Below are 21,273 nucleotides of genomic sequence, written 5' to 3' on the forward strand. Positions count from 1 at the left end.
GCGAATGAGGTCAGGAAATTCATTATCAATATTTAAGCTGTGACTGTTTTCATTTAGTTTTCTAAGCAGTTCTCTTGAATTTTGTTTCTTTTCCACATCACATGCCTCCTCTTGTTCATGGGTCTGCACTGGAGGTGAAGTAGGGATTATAGAGATCTCCACCTCAGTCTGCTTTTCCACATCTGAATAAAATCCCTTTTCACTCCTTAGGTCTTCCTCACTCTCAATGAGAGCAGTAGCACCCTCCTCCTCCTTGCTGCTTATACCAGCAATAGTGCCATTTTCATGAGTCTGTGCAGGCTCCTGGGTAGCTGACACTGAGCTCTCACTAAAGCCTACTGAGTGCTTTGAGACCTCCCATTCAAAGTTGGAGGCAATATTTTCCCCCTCTGCCACTGCATCCTCATCCTCTTTGAAGGGAGAGTCACTCATGCTCTAAAAGAAAACAAAATATGAAAAAGGCCAGAAAGAATTAGGAAAAAGGTGTATTGGATCTGGAAACAGGAAAAAAAATCAACACTTGGTTTCTGGTCTTCAAACCTTTTCAGATTGACTACTTTATGAGCAGCTAGACACACTGGGATTGACAGCTCTGCATAACCTGAGAGAAGGTCTTCTTTGGCAAGAGTAGCACAGTTGGCATAAGGTTCTCCCTTTGCTGGAATGGCTATCCCAGGCCTAGCTGTTATTAAAATGATCATCCCCTCTAACTGTAGTAACTTATAGCATTTCAATGGAAATCATGCCTTCTGACAGATAAGGAACTGGGTGGGGGTGTTGCTGGACCCTGTCAACCATGCTCCAGCCACTTGTTCTGTGCCAGAAGGGAAACAACACCAGAACTGGGGCCATGGGATCGCCATGGGATTCTTCTGGGATCACCACAAGTATCAGTACCACAGAAAGCACAGCAACCACATATGCCAGGCTGGTATTCTCTCTGCATCTACATTTCATCAGTTTCTGAATCTGATCACCATTCTTTCTAAAACAAAATATGAAAGGTTTGCCTAAGATCTTTTTATAGAAAAAAGCAAGTAAAGAGAGACATGAGAGAGGCCTATAAAATTATGCATGGCCAACTCTGGCCTGGGAAATTCCTGGAGATTTGAGGGAGGGCTCTCAGTGGGGCATGATGTCATAGATCCTACCCTCCAAAACAGCTATTTTCTCTAAGGGACCTGCTTTATATTGTCTGGAGAGCAATTGTATTTCTGGGAAATCTCCAGCCCCCACCTGGAGTTTTGCAACCCTAAAAAGTAGACAGGTAGAAGCGTTTCTCCCTCTCCTATAATACTAGAACTCAGGGTGGGTGTTTCAAGAGAGACAAAAGGAAGTACTTCTTCACAATGTGTATAGTTAAACTGTGGAACTCACTGCCAACTTGGAAAGTTTTAAGAGGGAAGCAGACAAACTCAGGGAAGACAGGGTTACCAATGGCTGCTAGTCATGATGGATATCTACTACCTCTCTGTATCGGCTCGTGGGGAGCACAGGCAGGACGATGCTGTTGTAATCTTCCTCCTTGTGGGCTTCCTCGAGGAAGCTGGTTGGCCACTGAATGAACAAAATGCTGAACCTGATGGGCCTTTGGACTGATCCAGCATGGCTTTTCTTATGTAGAGAGCTGTTACCTAAAGACATTCTCTCTTGAAATTATTTCAGGGGTGAGGGACAATTTTTCCACAGTTAAAGTTCTAATGAGAAGTGATTCCCATTTTTGTGAACAAAACTATGAGTCACCTTTGTGTTGAAGAACAGAAGAACAGGCATGGCTTTAAAGGAGATGGCATCTCATTTTTTGAAGATACTTGATACAAAGAGAATCTCAAGACGAACAGACACATTTTAAAAAAACATGCTGTGTAGACAACAGGAGGTGTGAAGTGCACATCACACCAGATGCCAATTCATTTCCCCCATTAACTATTCATAATGGCTTTGTTTGTCTGAACTTCAGGTATCATACTTGACTACAGAGATGCTACATTTAAAAACCCTTGCAACACCAACTCTTTTTCTTTACAGTAAAGTCAGTGACATTACAAAAAAAAAATGGTGCATAACAAAAGGTATCCAGTCTTCCTAAAAGAAAGCAAGTGTGTCCATAGCATCTGAGATACTTTGGAAGACTGTGCCAAGCCAGAGGATTTAACCAAGGCTGGTGCTATTCTGTCTTCCATCGTTCGCCTGTTAGAAAGTTCTCAACTAGGTCGTCATACATCTTTGCGAGCCCGCCAGTCAGAACTTGAAGGAAAGCAATAGTGATAGAAGAAAAGACAAAAAGTTAAAACATGCAGAAGACCAGAAGATGTGCACAAAATTAGCCATTCCCCAATTGTCCACTGCTTACGTCAATTTTTCTTTTATGGGAGTTGGATTGAGGGGAGTACCACAAGGCACTTTTCCAGAGGGCAGGCTACAATTTTAAAGGGGGATATTTTTCTACACTAAATTTTCTACACTGAAGTACAAGAGTTGTAGGTAAAGGCAATAAATGGCATTTGCTATTACAGGATCCCCCCTCATGGATCACTGCCTTGTCGTGGCGAGGGGGCTTGCATGGTTCGATGAGGCTGTGGGCTATGCCATGGAGGACCACGCAAGACGGACAGGCCACAGCAGAGAACTCAGACCAAGCGTGATGCCCTGGAGAAGGAAATGGCAACCCACTCCAGTATTTTTGTCAAGAAAACCCCATGGACAGTATCAAAAGGCTAAAAGATATGACGCCGGAAGATGAGCCCCTCAGGTCGGAAGGTGTCCAATATGCTACTGAGGAAGAGCAGAGGACAAGTACAAGTAACCCCAGAAAGAGTGAAGCGGCTGGGCCAAAGCCGAAAGGACCCTCAGTTGTGGATGTGTCTGATGGTGAAAGGAAAGTCCAATGCTGCAAAGAACAATACTACATAGGAACCTGGAATGTAAGATCTATGAATCAAGGTAAGCTTGACATGGTCAAAAAAAGATATGACGCCGGAAGATGAGCCCCTCAGGTCGGAAGGTGTCCAATATGCTACTGAGGAAGAGCAGAGGACAAGTACAAGTAACCCCAGAAAGAGTGAAGCGGCTGGGCCAAAGCCGAAAGGACGCTCAGTTGTGGATGTGTCTGATGGTGAAAGGAAAGTCCGATGCTGCAAAGAACAATACTGCATAGGAACCTGGAATGTAAGATCTATGAATCAAGGTAAGCTTGACGTGGTCAAAAATGAGATGGCAAGACTGAACATCGATATCCTAGGAATCAGTGAACTAAAGTGGACAGGAATGGGCGAATTTAACTCAGAAGACCATTATATCTACTACTGTGGCCAGGAATCTCGTAGAAAAAATGGTGTGGCCTTTATAGTCAACAAGAGAGTGCAAAAGGCAGTACTGGGATACAATCTCAAAAATGACAGAATGATTTCTGTCCGATTCCAAGGCAAACCATTCAACATCACAGTAATTCAAGTGTATGCCCCAACCACTGATGCAGAAGAGGCTGAAGTGGACCGGTTCTATGAAGACCTACAACACCTCCTAGAACTAACACCAAAAAATGATGTCCTCATCATCATAGGGGACTGGAATGCTAAAGTAGGAAGTGAAAAGGTAACTGGAATAACAGACAAGTTTGGCCTTGGAAAGCAAAATGAAGCAGGGCAAAGGTTAACAGAGTTTTGTCAAGAGAACACACTGGTCATAGCGAACACCCTTTTCCAACAACCTAAGAGGCGACTCTACACATGGACATCACCAGATGGGCAACACCGAAATCAGATTGACTATATAATTTGCAGTCAAAGATGGAGAAGCTCTATCCAGTCAGTAAAAACAAGACCTGGAGCTGACTGTGGTTCAGATCATGAGCTACTCATTGCAAAATTCAGACTTAAACTGAAGAAAATTGGGAAAACCACGAGGCCATTCAGGTTTGACCTAGATCGCATCCCTGATGAATATACAGTAGAGGTGAAGAATAGATTCAAGGGTCTGGATTTGATAGATAGAGTGCCTGAAGAACTATGGACGGAGGTTCGTGACATTGTACAGGAGGCAGCAATCACCACCATCCCAAAGAAAAAGAAATGTAAGAAAGCAAAGTGGCTTTCTGATGAGGCTTTACAAATAGCAGAGGAAAGAAGGAAAGCGAAAGGCAAAGGCGAAAAGGAAAGATTTACCCAACTGAACGCAGATTTCCAGAGAACAGCAAGGAGAGATAAGGAGGCCTTCCTGAATGAACAGTGCAAAGTAATAGAAGAAAACAATAGAATGGGAAGGACTAGAGATCTCTTCAAGAAAGTTGGAGAAATCAAGGGAGCGTTCCATGCAAAGCTGGCCATGATAAAGGACAAAAACGGTAGGGACCTAACAGAAGCAGAAGAGATTAGGAAAAGATGGCAAGAATACACAGAAGAACTATACAAGAAAGACCTCGATGTCCTTGACAACCACGACGGTATAATCACTGACCTCGAGCCAGACATCCTGGAATGTGAAGTTAAATGGGCCTTAGAAAGCATTACTAACAACAAAGCTAGTGGAGGTGATGGTATTCCAGCTGAACTATTCAAAGTCTTAGAAGATGATGCTGTTAAAGTTCTGCACTCCATTTGCCAGCAAATTTGGATAACGCAACAGTGGCCACAGGATTGGAAAAGGTCAGTATACATTCCAATCCCAAAGAAGGGCAATGCCAAGGAATGTTCAAACTATCGCACAATTGCACTCATATCACATGCTAGCAAGGTCATGCTCAAGATCCTACAAGCTAGGCTTCAACAGTACGTGGATAGAGAACTACCAGAAGTACAAGCTGGGTTTCGAAGAGGTAGAGGAACTAGAGATCAAATTGCCAACATTCGCTGGATTATGGAAAAAGCAAGAGAGTACCAGAAAAATATCTACTTCTGCTTCATTGACTATGCTAAAGCCTTTGACTGTGTGGATCACAACAAACTATGGCAGGTCCTTAAAGAGATGGGAGTACCAGACCACCTCACATGTCTCTTGAGAAACCTGTATAAGGGCCAAGAAGCGACAGTTAGAACCGGATATGGAACAACTGATTGGTTTCGCATAGGAAAAGGAGTACGACAAGGATGTATATTGTCGCCTTGCTTATTTAATATATATGCAGAGTACATCATGCGAAATGCTGGCCTAGATGAATCACAAGCGGGAATTAAGATTGCTGGGGAAAAGATCAACAACCTCAGATATGCAGACGATACCACTCTAATGGCAGAAAGTGGAGGACCTAAAGAGCCTCGTGCTCAGGGTAAAAGAGGAGAGCGCAAAAGTGGGCTTGAAGCTCAACATCAAAAAAACTAAGATCATGGCATCCGGCCCCATCACTCCTAGGCAAACAGAAGGGGAAGTCATGGAAGTAGTGAAAGACTTCACGTTCCTGGGATCCCAGATCACCGCAGACTGTGACAGCAGCCATGAAATTAAAAGACGCCTGCTCCTTGGGAGGAAAGCGATGGTGAACCTAAACAGCATGATAAAAAGTAGAGACATCACCCTGCCAACAAAAGTCCGCATGGTCAAAGCAATGGTATTCCCAGTAGTCATGTATGGCTGCGAAAGTTGGACTATAAGGAAAGCCGAGCGCCGAAGAATAGATTCTTTTGAACTATGGTGCTGGAGAAGACTCTTGAGAGTCCCTTGGACTGCAAGAAGGTCCAATCAGTCAATCCTAAAAGAAATCAAGCCTGACTGTTCCCTGGAAGGCCAGATAATGAAACTGAAGCTGAAATACTTTGGCCACCAAATGAGAAGGGAGCACTCACTGGAGAAGACCCTGATACTGGGAAAGATTGAAGGTCAAAGAAGACGGGGATGGCAAAGGATGAGATGGTTAGACAGTGTCATAGATGCAACAAACATGAAATTGAGCAAACTTCAGAGGACGGCAGAAGACAGGAAGGCCTGGTGTGATCTGGTCCATGGGGTCGCGAAGAGTCGGACTCGTCTGTGCAACTGAACAACAACATTACAGGATCACCATGGCTAATAGCCAAAACATTATTCTAACATTTTGCTTTATTCAATAAGGGGAAGGAAAACCAGTAAGAACCACATATTTCCTCTAAAGCAATAAGTGGAGAAAGGGACACTTATCTCTGCCTCTTTATAAAGCCAGACTACTTACTCACTAGTAACCAGAGATTCACATACCCAGTCCAAGCCCCTGCCAGATGTTTGGTGCATGTGTTTTGTTTGCATTCTGAATTATCTTTTTTCCTTGGTGTCCTGTTTATTATTAATTGCAAACAGAAGAACTACTTAGGTTGCCCTTCTGTACACACTTACTTGGGAGGAAGCACTATTGAACTCAGCAAGATTTACTTTTAAGTAACACATAAGATTTAGTTATTAGTGTCTTTCAACAGGTATATTGTTTGTGTGTGTGTGTCTATCTATATACCTATCTATCTTGCACTTATCAGTCACTGGGCAGAAAATAATTTTGTGAATTACCCATTTCACATAGAAAACCTTGGTGATGCAGGATTCTGACTGTAGTAGTTTGGTACTATTCACTATACTAGTTTTTGAGATACAAATCTCTGCTTGCAGTGTAATAGTTAAAACAAACTCCTGTTTCAGTTTATACAGAACTATACAGATTTATTCTTCTTAAGGCCTCTAACCCTCACCACACCATGCAAAACAAGGGCTGCTGCTAGAAAAGTGGGTTGTTCTTGAAGCAGTTTCAACCACACATTAAATATGCAGATGATCCTGCCCTCAGCTTTATTCCTTCCAAGTAGATTGTGTGGCATTTCCGTGCTACCTAGTGGCTTTCCCCAGTTCAGCTGTACCAATCCCTGCTGTCAGTAGCTCTTAAGGGCAAGGCTGGCTCTCAGAAGGCAAGGCATTTCCTCGCTCCAGCATTAGGAACTCTGTGCTTGGTCTCTGTTTCGAGTTACTACCAAAATATGCAAGCTCTCTCAAGGAACATGCTGACAACACTTTTGATAGTTGATTGACTGGTATTTAAAACCAGCCAGAAAGTGACATGCAAGTTTGTTATGGAAACTTTGAACAAACTGACAGACAGAAACTTATATGAATTAGAATTTATTGGCAAAATGCCTTGAGCTTAGGAAATATTTTGCAAACACATGCAACTTTGACTGGGAATGACTGTAGAAATACTCAAGTGATATTTACAGCACAAAAGGTTTCAATAAAAGAACATCTGTAGATGGTCAGCCACATGCAAATCCACAGGAGGAGAAAAAGCCTGGTAAGATCAGTTGGTGGAAAGCATTTATTCTTGATAACTGTTTCCATGAGTGTAGTGTCCACTTCATTGGGAAGAGAGTCACCCCAAACAAATACATAATTACATATTTTATATTTCGGACAGCAGGACCCTTAAGCATGGGTGGCTAAGCTATATTAGGCACCCAACTCCTTGGGGGTTGATCAGTACAACCTGCAAAGGAACATTGCTGTAGCCCTTAGGAAGGCTTAGATGTTTCACTTTTAAAAGCGTAATTTAGAGCAGACAGAGGCTAGTCATGTTGGCTTGGGGAAACAAGTTTCTCTAATACATCCAAAAGGTACCATACAAAATCATCAGGTTCCTGGGAATGTATAAAATCTCTGGGGCCCAGATATGACCCACAAACCAATCAGTTAGTCATCTCTGTCTTAAATAAACACATCTGTATTATTTGTTGAACAATACTGATGCGCACACTTAAAAGTATCTGATCTTACCAAGCTTCCAATTTTTTTTTGCAAAGATATTGGTATATTTTCTAAAAACCAAAATGGCCTGAATTTAGGTGCTGAAGATTCCACTTCTGCTAATTAGATGGACTCTACAGCAGCAGGCCATTGGCTTTCAACAAACATTGGGATACAATGCCATGGCAGTTTTGCTACAGCCACACAGATATTGCTTTGAAAGAAGGCGAGCCAAGATGCAGTGTTCTATAACTAGCTTTGTAAGCTGCCATCTTGCGGGCAGCTGGATATCAGCAGTAATAATTAATGGCCATTGACTCTTCGTGCACAATTCTGATGTGCACATGGATATACTGTATTTGTAAGAGCTTGCTATCACTGCTACTGCTGTTGGCAGCTGCATGCAAAAAAACTGCACAGTGCTGCCCTTGACATCACAGTGCATGAAGAAGGCCATCCCTGATGAGGGCCTGGATCAGACCTGCAATTGTGTTATCAAGTAGCACTAGAATAAATAAAAATGCAGGGGATAAACTAATAGGCAGGATCAATTCCTGCAATGAAATAATCTAGAAGAAAGGAGAGAGACAAGAATGCCTAAAATAAGTGTAGTCCCCTCAGAAATACATTACTAGCTGATAAAATCTTCACAAACATTCCAATTTGCTATAGCAAAAAAAGCTGTTAATTTAGAAACCCTAACCAGCTGATGGTATAAGTATCTCATGGGATATAACATTAATATTAGGTTATCCCCAGTATTGTGTAGAAGCAGACATACTGAAAAAGTGCCTTAAAGGTGCACAATCAGCAATTGAGGAGGAGTTAACTTTATAATACGCCACACTCACCAGTGAAAATTCCAGAGACCAACTGATGAACAACCTCCAATCTCAATATGGCAGCTAAAGTACCTGAGCAAGAAGTATTATCAAGCAGAAAACAGAGACCCCCCAATTCAATGCAATTTTTCATTCTCCCCCTTCATTTTTTAAACAGAAAAAGAAAGGGTAAGTTCTTTATATCAAGAGCTACCAATAATTTAAATACGCAATTTGTAGATCTGCATGGTTTGGAAAGCTTTTTAATTCGACTACAACCAGCAGTCCTCTCTGAGGATCAGGCAGCCAACAAAAATGGCTAATTTAACAGTGAACCAAGTCAGTTGCAGTGGTCAGTCTTTTTCATTCAAAGAGGCTATCAGTGCAATCCTAAGGAGAGTTACTCCATTCTAAACCCATTGAAATGAATGGGCTTAGACTGGAGTAACTCTCTTTAGGACTGCACTGTAGGACTCATACTTGCAGTGCAAGCCTAAACTGAGCTACATCTTTCTAAACCCACTGAATTCAGTGGGCTTAGATGGGTATCACTCTTTTAATGACTATACTTTAAAACACATTCACTTGAAAGTTACAAGCATATTACACTAAAATCAATAAGAGACCATCACAATGCAAGTGGTTTTTGGAGAATGATCAGTATCCACAATTTCAACTTGTTGCTAAAGTTATCCATCGTTTATCTTTCAAGGAGCTAGATAATTCAGCTAGATAATAATATTTTTTTAAAGCAGTTTACACACAGGATGAAAAAGCTCCAGTTTTGTGGACCCAGTGTTAACTCCTTTCATGCATTACCCTTTGCAGAGGATCCGGCCTTTATGAAAATAAATCACTGACTGAGCACTATCTTAAAGATACCACCAATGCACCAAGCTGGGCCAGCAAGAGCACACAGAGCAGCTCAATTGCTTCTCTAGAGCTATGGTATTCACTTTTCCTTGGACACATAGCTAACTACAAAATTATTTCAAAAATACGGCAAGGTCTGTTTACATAGGCCATGATTTTGACAGCCAAAAATGTTAAACACATACATATTAAAGTAGTTTGACTACATCTCTTATTCATTTTAAACTGACTGTTCTAATATAGGCTTTTATGGCACAAGGGAGAATCCCTGAAGACTTGTAAGGGACAGGAAATCCCCGTTCTCCACTCCTGCTTCAGCTTCCTCTATGCTACTACTGAGCCTCTTATCCTCTACCCTCATTGCCTCATTGCCTTCTTCGGCCTCCCACAATAGTTGTAGTTTGCCTCCCCTGCTCATTTACTTCTGCTTGTTGCTGCCAAAGTTTGTGTGCCATTTTGGGTTGCTATAGCTTTTTTGTGCCATCGGTGATGTCACCGGGGAGAGGTTAAACCCCAGATTAGGTTTTCTTTTAAAACTATCTTCTGCAAACCTGGAGGCCTTTAACTATTACATAGATAATTACCCACACCAAATGCATGGGATGGGGATGCAGAACTTGTACTCACACAAACATGTATAAACAAATACACTCACAAAACTGGAATCATACTAAAAAGTTAACATGAGTGAAGACTTCATCAAGCCAGCAATCATAATTTTCTCATGAAATATTCAACTGCAAAGTATTACAGAATGATTCTTCATTTCCTTCTATATATTTCAAAAACAGCACAGATCCTATATTTTATTAAGGGGAATGTTGATATTCTCTGAGCACTTATAATCAGCACAAAGATGAAGACAGCTAGGTAATAAATGGGTGATTCGTCCCTCCATTTAATGCAAAAAAACCCAGGCAGAACAGCAAGATTTCATTAAGATATTCCCTTAAAATCTTTGATGCCTGGTTTTTCATCTTTCGATTCACAACCATCTGCAGTATCTAGTTTCACAGCAGTAGTTATGTCCAGAAATAACAATATTTGTAATTAGTATATTTCCATAATCAGTCTTTTTGATGCCTCCCCTCTCCATTTCTTTTAAACAAGACCAATGCACTGTAAACGCTAGAAAATGGAACCTGAACCTTAAGTTTTCTTTAAAATACTATTCTTATTAATGAAAAAATAATAAGCAAGCTTAAGTTTGAAGGATTGTATCTTTCCATACTATCTGGAACACCTACCACTTTTAAAGCTTGCCTGACACCTACTTTACTTTCTTATAGGTGCTAGGCCAAAACAATCTTTTTACCTAGGCTTCTCATTAGAGGGGCTTATCTTATCAGCTTTTTAATAGCCTGCTTCTGTTTTATGGACAGTTTTTATGCTGTTTGTGTCCATTGGCTTGTTTTTAAGGGTTTGTTTTAACTACAAGCTGCCTTGAGCAAGACTCTCAAGAGGACGCATAGAAATACCCAAAATATGGTGATGAGCAATGAAGTCAAGTAAAAGTTACAGAAATTTCTTCTTTTCTGCATTCTTCCCCAGCTGACATGACATTCATTTCACCCCACCTCTTTGCAGACTACACCTAGGTATCATGACAGATTTACCCTTACTGTTCCATTGGGTTTTACCCCTCTAATCTATCCTGTTACCCCCTCTCAGATGTTTTGCATTCTCTCTCTAAGGAGGAATCCACTTGTGCGAGTGCTTGTATTTTTTCTGCCTTACAAGTCTCATTTCCCAAGACAAAGACATTCTATACTACACCAGGCTATTACAGGATAAGTCTAGTTCCTTACTTGTCAGGACGTAGAATGCACTTTAGTTTGAGATTAACAAGAGACGCTCATGGTCCGTATAAGTGCTTGCAATATTGATCCTGTTTTCTGCCAAAGTAGTCTACCTTTGACTATAGAGTTCTAATCCGCATAATAGGGAGTCATTTTAACTGTTATAAGCAAGATTAATGAGCATTATTATGAGTAACGTACCATGAACAGATTCTTTCCCCAATACTTTTACATAACAACCTAGTCTACAACTTAATACTGTTGCGACTAAAAATACATGTACACAATTCCCTATTCAGTTGGTCCCCCTGCTGTCATTCTCCTGAAGACAGTGCATGACACCTCATTCATACTGTCTGAAGGTTCATCTAAAAATATTCATAAAATATTAATCAGTAGAATTACTTCTAGCAAATTCTCAACATTATTTTTCTTCCAGTAGCTTGCCCAAAATGTCAAACCATCACTACGGCCACAACACATCCTGGCTTTCTCACATTAATTAGCTAAATATTACATTGTTGCTCTCAAATAATATGTGAAACTTTACCCCTACGTTCGCGGGGTAGGGCGGGGTAGAAATACTTGAATTAAAAAATAAATAAATAAATAAACATATGCAACTTGCATAAGTTCCCCCCTCCATCTAGGTCAACACTGTACATCAGCAACCAGGCACAGCTTGGAGTTTATAATTATGTTTTAAAATTATATAAAGAATGTTAATACCAGATAGCTATCCATAAGGTTACATTTGAGTGATGCAAAAACCACACGAAAAACACAATTAATAAGTAGTTAGAGGTCAACATTACAATGTTTAAAGAAACTGAACTCCGGGGGGGGGGGGGGGAGCCCGGGGGGGGGGGGGGGGGAGCATGCAAATCCTCCCAGGATTCACACATCAATGAGTAACATGTTCATGTCATTTCCATATACATAAAATTGTTACAGTGAAACACAATCGAGCGAGAATGACACAGAAAACAGATACAACAACATAAAAGCACAAACAGAACTGAACTTGGGATAAGAGAGCAATTTCAGTTTATAATTATTAAGCATTGCTTCTAACACGTTTATTAGTTTTCTACCATTCCAATCCCACAGCACACCTCCCCCCCCCAAGAGAAACCAGACATTACCATCTTTTTTACCCAGAGGAGAATAATACAGATAAGAAAAATAAACACAGATGAATACTGGTATTTTATACCCAAGGCAAACAGACACAGATTAAAACCAGTCAGGGCTGCACTGTGAATGCAAATCCCACTTCCTGCCCAGGCTGTTCCCATTATCTTCCTCCATCCCCCATAAAGTCATATCGATAAGCTGGTCATAGTTTCAAACACTGTCTTCAGGATGAAGCCAGGAAATATCTTTAAAACTGATCTTCAATTTATTCTAAGTGAATTAATCTTAATTCTCCAGACTGAACAACATGTATAAAAACCTACTTGACTGAATTATTCCTGACAGCCACAGCCATAAAACTCTGTTTAATTATAGGTTGGCAGTTATACTTATACTTATTCTGCTTTCTTAGAACAGGCAGTGTTATATGAACAATAAGACACGTTCTGCAATTGATTCTGACCTTTTTCAATTCCCCCAAAGACTGCATTATGTTAAGGAGAGTAGGTTAAAACACTTTTGAGGGGGAGTATCTCACCAAGCTGTTACGTTGCATTTAGAAAGACTAATTATAAAAACCAAAATAATTACTGACTACATGCAGACATTTTAGAAAGTGCCTAAGCAGCTACATGCTCAACAGTTTTGTTTTGCTTAGGGACTGTGGAACTCCAGACTCTGTTGCAGTAAAGCTTTCTTTGTAATCCACGGTGCCTCTTCCAAGTATCCCAAACTAGTTGAAAAACAGAAAGACTGTATATGTTTTTTTAAATAAGAGTTTCAAGAGACTCTCTAGGAGAGTGAACTAGAGAGAATGAAAATTAATTTGCAATAAGACACGGCAGCTTCAGCCAGGAGTTTGAAGAGCTTTAGTTTTAGATCCGATGTTTCACATGAATGACCCCAACCACCCCCCAGTTCCAAAATCACAGAAAAACTAGCCACCACACAGTCAGTGCAAGGACCACTAAGAAAGACATCATAAAGCGAATGCGCAGAGAATGTAAAGAGCCAGAATACAGGCGGCATGTTTTGAGTGATTTCTGCTCCTCGGGAATTGGAATAGAAATCTTTGTCTGAATTTCTTCATTTGCTTGCTGGAGCAAAGTTCCCACAGGAGCTGTCTCTTGCTTTTTAATATTATCTTCATCCTGTACTAACAGAGGACGTTCCTGTGTCTGCTTTCATGGTAGAAGATCAAGAAAGACAGAGATGAACAAAATGACAGATGGAAAATGCTCAAATGGCTCTTGGAGATGTGCAAGGACAAAATCACAAAAAAAAATTGCCACAGAGTGGTCATAACATAACACTTTCCTTCATTCAATCCTGCGTAGGGGGACCAGACTCCATGGAGAAACAAGCCGCTTTCTGACTGTGTGAACTGGTCCAAAGCTACTAAGGAATCTCTTTATAGAATTCATTTCATATTAACTCTGCTTGGGTGCTAAAATACACCTTTAAGAGTTAAACTGTGGAAATATAAGATTAATATTTTTACATTACCAAAAAAGAGAAACATCCCCATACAAAGTGTATGTCATAACTTCCTATGCTATACTGATCTTCAAAAGGGCATTAGTTCTTCATTAGAATCAATACCTAAACAGTAGTATAAAATACAGTTGAGTTTTGTGGGATATTGCCATGGCAGATAGTATCAAAATTTCTCCTTCAAAAAAGTGCAAAGTATTCATTACCTCAAAAACAAAAATATGCTATACTCATGTTTTTAATATTGAAGTTATAAAAGAATGATTCCCCCCTACACATTTTACTTCATCTACATTGGTGTTTAAGGAATGCATATTTGCAGTACTGTGTGGGGGGAAATGAGGTTAGACTGGGGAGGGGGAAAAAACCCTCATAGGAAAATTTGCTTCAATCCAATCACAGGGTGTTTTCTCTCTCCTTATCAAAGGAGAGCAAAAAAAAGGAGCTATCTATGACAGGAAAAATTTGGCCCTAAGCTCTCTCAATTGAGTTAGTCTTCTTTGATCAGCATGATATTTGGGGACTGGGTCTTTGCACACCCCCAAGTGATGGGTATCAGGGAGAAAATAGCTAGGGGGCTGGGCAGCAAAAAGAAATGATATAGAATGCAAGAGTAACATGAGAGTTAAAACAAAAAAACAGAAAAAAGAAAGGAAGACAACGTAAAAAAAAACAGGGTATAGTTAAACTTTCATAATTGCTCTCTCTCCCGAAATACATGGCAACATATTCATGCAGCTTTGTCAACCAGCCATGCATTGTAAAAAAACAACTGAAAGCTGCAAAAGCTTGCATTGGTGCAAATTCTTTCATGGTGTTAGATCAGAAGGCTGTGAGAGATGAAACTACTTAAAAATGCAGCCAAAAAGAAAACGCCAATCAGCAGCTGTCATAGAGGGTTCTGAGGGGGGTGGTTATTGCCCAGTGCCATTACAACAGCAAAAAAGTCTGCTTCAGAAGCACATATCAAAACAGCAGTTTTACCTCTGGCCCACCAACCTGTCTCTCACAGGACTGAAATGTGGGTTTCTTGACCTGGACCTACACAAAGCATGTAAAATTTAGTGGTCTTGTGATGCAGAATACAAAAATAGAAATCTTTCACTCTCCCCTTCCCCAATTTACAAATGATCACTGATAAAAAGTTAAATACAAGATTTACCATCTAACAGCAGCGAACTGTAGTATATTCTGCCTTCTGCATAAGACAGCATGTTAGCACTTAAGATCCAAATGTTTGCAGAAGTCACTTGGTGTGACTATTGATTTCTTTTGTTGTAAAATCACCCGTCTAATTATTATGGAACCTGACATGTGCACAGAGATGATGGGAAATGGCATTCGAGGAGATTGCTGATAAGAAGGCAAAAGGTAAACATAATGACAGCGACAGGAGAGATCATCTAACCTATTCTCCTTGCTGAAGAAATAAAACGCTTTCAATGATGTAAAACCTGTAATGCCTAAACAGTATCAAGCAGGAAGGTTGCTTTGATCAGAGGCAATCATGAAGAGTCTTCTGTTCAGTTTCACTGTCGTCACCAAAAGTGCACTAGTTCACATTTCATCATTCAAACAGAAGTTTAATTTTAACCAACTGCAACAAAACCTCCCTCATTTCCCCATTAACCAACAGGCTCATGGAAATTCCTGACTGTGCTGCGACGATTCAAAATAAACTTCACTGTCTTGAACGTTCAATTACAATCAACTGCCACTAAACATTTGAAGATTAGTTATTTAATATTGCCCCCAATTACTGCAATTATAAGTTCAGTGTCAAGTTTGATAATGATGGCAAACTATATAGCCTGATGGTTTTATTGCTAGTACAGGAACACAAATCAAATACCACTGGGAGTGCCTCCATGATAATAAACAGCAACTGAGTAACATACATACATAGGCTGTAAGGGACTCTAGCTCACTAGAATTATTTGCCACAGTGTTCAGCTCCCTGACTTCTGCAGCAGATATGAGCAGGGTTTGTTTTAGAATTAAGCAGTTTGAAAACAGTGACAATAAAATTTTCATCAAAGAACTGGGAACACATACACAATCACAAGACAGATAATGAATTGGCAATGAAACAGTCAATACTTTTGCTTAAATTGAGCTGTCTTGTTCCCTATAGTAAAGTCAGGGAAATCATGAGTTCCTATTAGGTAAAGTACTCACTCCTTCTACTCCTGTAGGGATCTGCCCATTGATGTTCAGGGTCCGGAAGGGAGAATGAGTAGACAAGCGTTTGTCCCATTCACTTGGCCGTGGCTCAGGAACAGATTCCATAAAGTTTTTCTTCAGCTCGCTGATGTTGGCGTGGTGTTTTTTAATTTCCTCTTGAGTTTTATCTAGATCCTAACATTTTAAAAAGATCCAAAACAGAAAACGAGAGAAGACTTTTAAAGTGCAAGTCCCTTGTGCCATCAAATTTGCTGCATTTGGCTTCTTGCTATCTGAACAAACATGCATTGGGAAAATATTTTCTTCTCCCCTCACACTAAGAGGGATGCATATTACTAATGAGCAAAAAATACGCTCCCTCAATAAATGAGTTAAATGGTTTTCAATTCAAAAGTTGCCACTTATATTAACAACAAGCTCTCAGCTATTAATTCAACATGAGTATTTTGCCATTATTGTTGTTCAGTCAATTTTTGATTGATTTTAAAAGAATGAATCCCCAATGCACCACAAATACTGTTAGCATTTTTAAGAGAATGGTCACAGTATCTGTTTCTATATTGTACAATATAGTATTGAACATACCAAAAAGCAGGTTATCCACACACAATTTTTTTTTGCAAAGCATTAGCATAAACTGGTTTAAGCTACACCAAAAATATTTTGTAAATGCTAAAAGAGAAACTTTTACGGTTACAAGGGAGAGGGTGGGGAAAATCAGTAAAATGGTGGCTGACAAACTTAAACTGTGAAAATTGTTACCTCCTCCTTGTATACTGCATGGAATGCAATTAGATTCATTGGTGACTTGAGTTACATGTTTAGAAAAACAAACATACAAAATCCTTTCAGGATCATTCAGAAGGTTGGCAGGAAGTTTGCATGGCTGAATGCTCCCTTATTGCAAAAAGCACTGCTTATCGAAAATGTATCAGGGAGAACTCCCTTGCATGCTAGCAGGGGTCGTTTCGTAGAAAAAGAGCTAGGGGAACTCATTAGCATAACTCATTAGCATATGCCACACCCCCTGACATCACCGGAAGTATGTCATGAGGCCACACCCCCTGAATGCGCTCACCCGCTTTGGGAGAGGGGATCAAAGTGTAATATAAGCCTCCTCCGAGACTTGATCACACCAATCTCAACTCTCTCTTGGGTCTTGATGCCTGCCAGTCATTCCCCCTGCCTGGGGGAAGCCATGTTGGACCAAAATACAGTCCAAACTGCTGCACTTACAGGGTGCATCAAATCGCCATTTTACCCCGACCGGAAGCAGGGGGCGGGGCTTCGTCGTGTGCCCCGCCCCCCGCACCTCACCCGGGGGAACTGTGTTCCCCCGCGTTCCCCCCCGAAATGACCCCTGCATGCTAGTATTCCATGTACTGTAAAGTTTTTATGTAAGGGAATGTTCCACCATGCTATTCCCAACCTACAGTCCTGTTATGGAAAGCAACAGAAGCATACTAGTAGCAAACAAAAGGGGTCAGTTCTGTAGTAGCAGAGATATATTGTTCTGAAAAGACACAAAACTGAACTGAGCTCTGGGCTGGTGCAGGCCAGATGTTTGCTCTGGCTCTGCCCACCAGCTAAGGAGAGTAAGGTAAAGGGATAGTGATCTGGCTTGGAGCTTTTATATTTATTTATACATATACTACATGGCTTCTAGTTTTGCCCTGTCGTTTCAAATGAGGGTACTTTGTAAGAGTGTGGTCTTGAATCTGTGATACATTGCTCAAGGGAGCACACATTTTGCAAACGAAAATTCTAAATCATCAATCTCTAGAACAGAGCCCAGCAAAAAATTGTTGTCTTTCATTAAATCCCTGAATCCTTAGACCACATTCTAGACAGCCTGGGACACCATGGGAGCTCTGCCTGAGGATCAGCATTCAAAGACTAGGTTATACCAATTCTGAGGTGAGAATGCTCAAGATACATTTTCTGAGCATGTAAACTGAATCTTATGTAACATGTCTGTGTGTAAAGTGCAATCAAGTTGGAGCAGGCGTTTGGTTACCCCAGCAAGGGGCTTTCAAGGCAAGTGAGAAGGAGAGGAGGTCTACCATTGCCTTCTTTTGCAGAGTCTTCATTGGTGGTCTCCCATCCACATATTGACCCTGCTTAGCTTCCAAGATCTGACAAGATCAGGCTTTATAGCATGCTGCCTTCCTTCCCTTGATATGTTTCTGCTTAATAGCAGATGACATGTTTCTGCTTAACAGCAAAACTTACACTTATGCCTGCAATCTAGGATATGAGACCTATGTCACTATATCTGCAGAGGCCAGAGCTTATAACATAAGTGGCGAATGGAAAGCAAACTGTAATAAATGCCAGCTTGACCAAATGGGGCCATATTGATTGATGCCCTGAAACAAACATCACAGTTGGGTGCTGACAATGCTAATGAGTAGCTGATGGTCCATGGAATGGGAGGTGTTGGCTAATAATATTTAAAGCAGCACTACTAACTGCAGACTGAAGACAGGTGGTGTCGTTCCAGCCTCAATTTCAGATTATTGCATTATTCCAAACTAGTGTGTGCATGGGGGGGAAATGCACTACTCTACATAGGAACCTGGAATGTAAGACCTATGAATCAAGGTAAGCTTGACATGGTAAAAAATGAGATGGCAAGACTGAACATCGACATCTTGGGAATTAGTGAACTAAAGTGGACAGGAATGGGCGAATTTAACTCAGAAGACCATTATATCTACTACTGTGGCCAAGAATCCCATAGAAAAAATGGTGTGGCCTTTATAGTCAAAAGAGAGTGCAAAAGTCAGTACTGGGATACAATCTCAAAAATGATAGAATGATTTCGGTCCGATTCCAAGGCAAACCATTCAACATCACAGTAATCCAAGTCTATGCCCCAACCACTGATGCAGAAGAGGCTGAAGTGGACCGGTTCTATGAAGACCTCCAACACCTCCTAGAACTAACACCAAAAAATGATGTCCTCATCATCATAGGGGACTGGAATGCTAAAGTAGGAAGTCAAAAGTTAACCAGAATAACAGACAAGTTTGGCCTTGGAAAGCAAAATGAAGCAGGGCAAAGGTTAACAGAGTTTTGTCAAGAGAACACACTGGTCATAGCGAACACCCTTTTCCAACAACCTAAGAGGCGACTCTACACATGGACATCATCAGATGGGCAACACCGAAATCAGATTGACTATATAATTTGCAGTCAAAGATGGAGAAGCTCTATCCAGTCAGTAAAAACAAGACCTGGAGCTGACTGTGGTTCAGATCAAGAGCTACTCATTGCAAAATTCAGACTTAAACTGAAGAAAATTGGGAAAACCACGAGGCCATTCAGGTTTGACCTAGATCGCATCCCTGATGAATATACAGTAGAGGTGAAGAATAGATTCAAGGGTCTGGATTTGATAGATAGAGTGCCTGAAGAACTATGGACAGAGGTTCGTGACATCGTACAGGAGGCAGCAATCACCACCATACCAAAGAAAAAGAAATGCAAGAAAGCAAAATGGCTTTCTGATGAGGCTTTACAAATAGCAGAGGAAAGAAGGAAAGCGAAAGGCAAAGGCGAAAAGGAAAGATTTACCCAACTGAACGCAGATTTCCAGAGAACAGCAAGGAGAGATAAGGAGGCCTTCCTGAATGAACAGTGCAAAGTAATAGAAGAAAACAATAGAATGGGAAGGACTAGAGATCTCTTCAAGAAAATTGGAGAAATCAAGGGAGCGTTCCATGCAAAGCTGGCCATGATAAAGGACAAAAACGGTAGGGACCTAACAGAAGCAGAAGAGATTAGGAAAAGATGGCAAGAATACACAGAAGAACTATACAAGAAAGACCTCAATGTCCTTGACAAACACGACGGTATAATCACTGACCTTGAGCCAGACATCCTGGAATGTGAAGTTAAATGGGCCTTAGAAAGCATTGCTAACAACAAAGCTAGTGGAGGTGATGGTATTCCAGCTGAGCTATTCAAAGTCTTAGAAGATGATGCTGTTAAAGTGCTGCACTCCATTTGCCAGCAAATTTGGAAAACGCAACAGTGGCCACAGGATTGGAAAAGATCAGTATACATTCCAATCCCAAAGAAGGGCAACGCCAAGGAATGTTCAAACTATCGCACAATTGCACTCATATCACACGCTAGCAAGGTCATGCTCAAGATCCTACAAGCTAGGCTTCAACAGTACGTGGATAGAGAACTACCAGAAGTACAAGCTGGGTTTCGAAGAGGTAGAGGAACGAGAGATCATATTGCCAACATTCGCTGGATTATGGAGAAAGCAAGAGAGTACCAGAAAAATATCTACTTCTGCTTCATTGACTATGCTAAAGCCTTTGACTGTGTGGATCACAACAAACTATGGCAGGTCCTTAAAGAGATGGGAGTACCAGACCACCTCACATGTCTCTTGAGAAACCTGTATAAGGGCCAAGAAGCGACAGTTAGAACCGGATACGGAACAACTGATTGGTTCAGCATAGGAAAAGGAGTACGACAAGGATGTATACTGTCACCTTGCTTATTTAATATATATGCAGAGTACATCATGCGAAATGCTGGCCTGGATGAATCACAAGCGGGAATTAAGATTGCTGGGGAAAAGATCAACAACCTCAGATATGCAGATGATACCACTCTAATGGCTGAAAGTGAAAAGGATCTAAAGAGCCTCTTGCTCAGAGTAAAAGAGGAGAGCGCAAAAGTGGGCTTGAAGCTCAACATCAAAAAAACTAAGATCATGGCATCCGGCCCCATCACTCCTTGGCAAATAGAAGGGGAAGTCGTGGAAGTAGTGACAGACTTCACGTTCCTGGGATCCCAGATCACCGCAGACTGTGACTGCAGCCATGAAATTAAAAGACGCCTGCTCCTTGGGAGGAAAGCGATGGCGAACCTAAACAGCATGATAAAAAGTAGAGACATCACCCTGCCAACAAAAGTCCGCATGGTCAAAGCAATGGTATTCCCAGTAGTCATGTATGGCTGCGAGAGCTGGACTATAAGGAAGGCCGAGCGCCGAAGAATAGATTCTTTTGAACTATGGTGCTGGAGAAGACTCTTGAGAGTCCCTTGGACTGCAAGAAGAACAAATCAGTCAATCCTCAAAGAAATCAACCCTGACTGTTCCCTGGAAGGCCAGATAATGAAACTGAAGCTCAAATACTTTGGCCACCAAATGAGAAGGGAGCACTCACTGGAGAAGACCCTGATGCTGGGAAAGATTGAAGGTCAAAGAAGACGGGGACGGCAAAGGATGAGATGGTTAGACAGTGTCA

The 21,273-nt window shown here is 41.0% G+C and overlaps 1 protein-coding gene across 14 annotated transcripts in view; it reads right to left on the bottom strand.

Moving 5' to 3' along the window:
• Positions 1 to 21,273, bottom strand: part of EPB41 (erythrocyte membrane protein band 4.1) — an 87,060-nt gene that overhangs the window by 15,204 nt on the left and 50,583 nt on the right. For 13 of the 14 annotated variants that reach the window (XM_015423408.1, XM_015423406.1, XM_015423407.1 and 10 more), the window contains 2 exons: positions 15,992 to 16,171; positions 14,798 to 14,854 (listed from right to left, as the gene is read on the bottom strand). In XM_015423408.1, the coding sequence (XP_015278894.1) occupies positions 14,798 to 14,854; positions 15,992 to 16,171 (237 nt within the window). The remainder of the gene's footprint in view (positions 1 to 14,797; positions 14,855 to 15,991; positions 16,172 to 21,273) is intronic. The other variant, XM_015423397.1, reaches the window with a different exon arrangement.

Source organism: Gekko japonicus, unplaced genomic scaffold (genome assembly GCF_001447785.1).
Source record: "Gekko japonicus isolate JY-2015 unplaced genomic scaffold, Gekko_japonicus_V1.1 scaffold1874, whole genome shotgun sequence".
NCBI lineage: Eukaryota > Metazoa > Chordata > Lepidosauria > Squamata > Gekkonidae > Gekko > Gekko japonicus.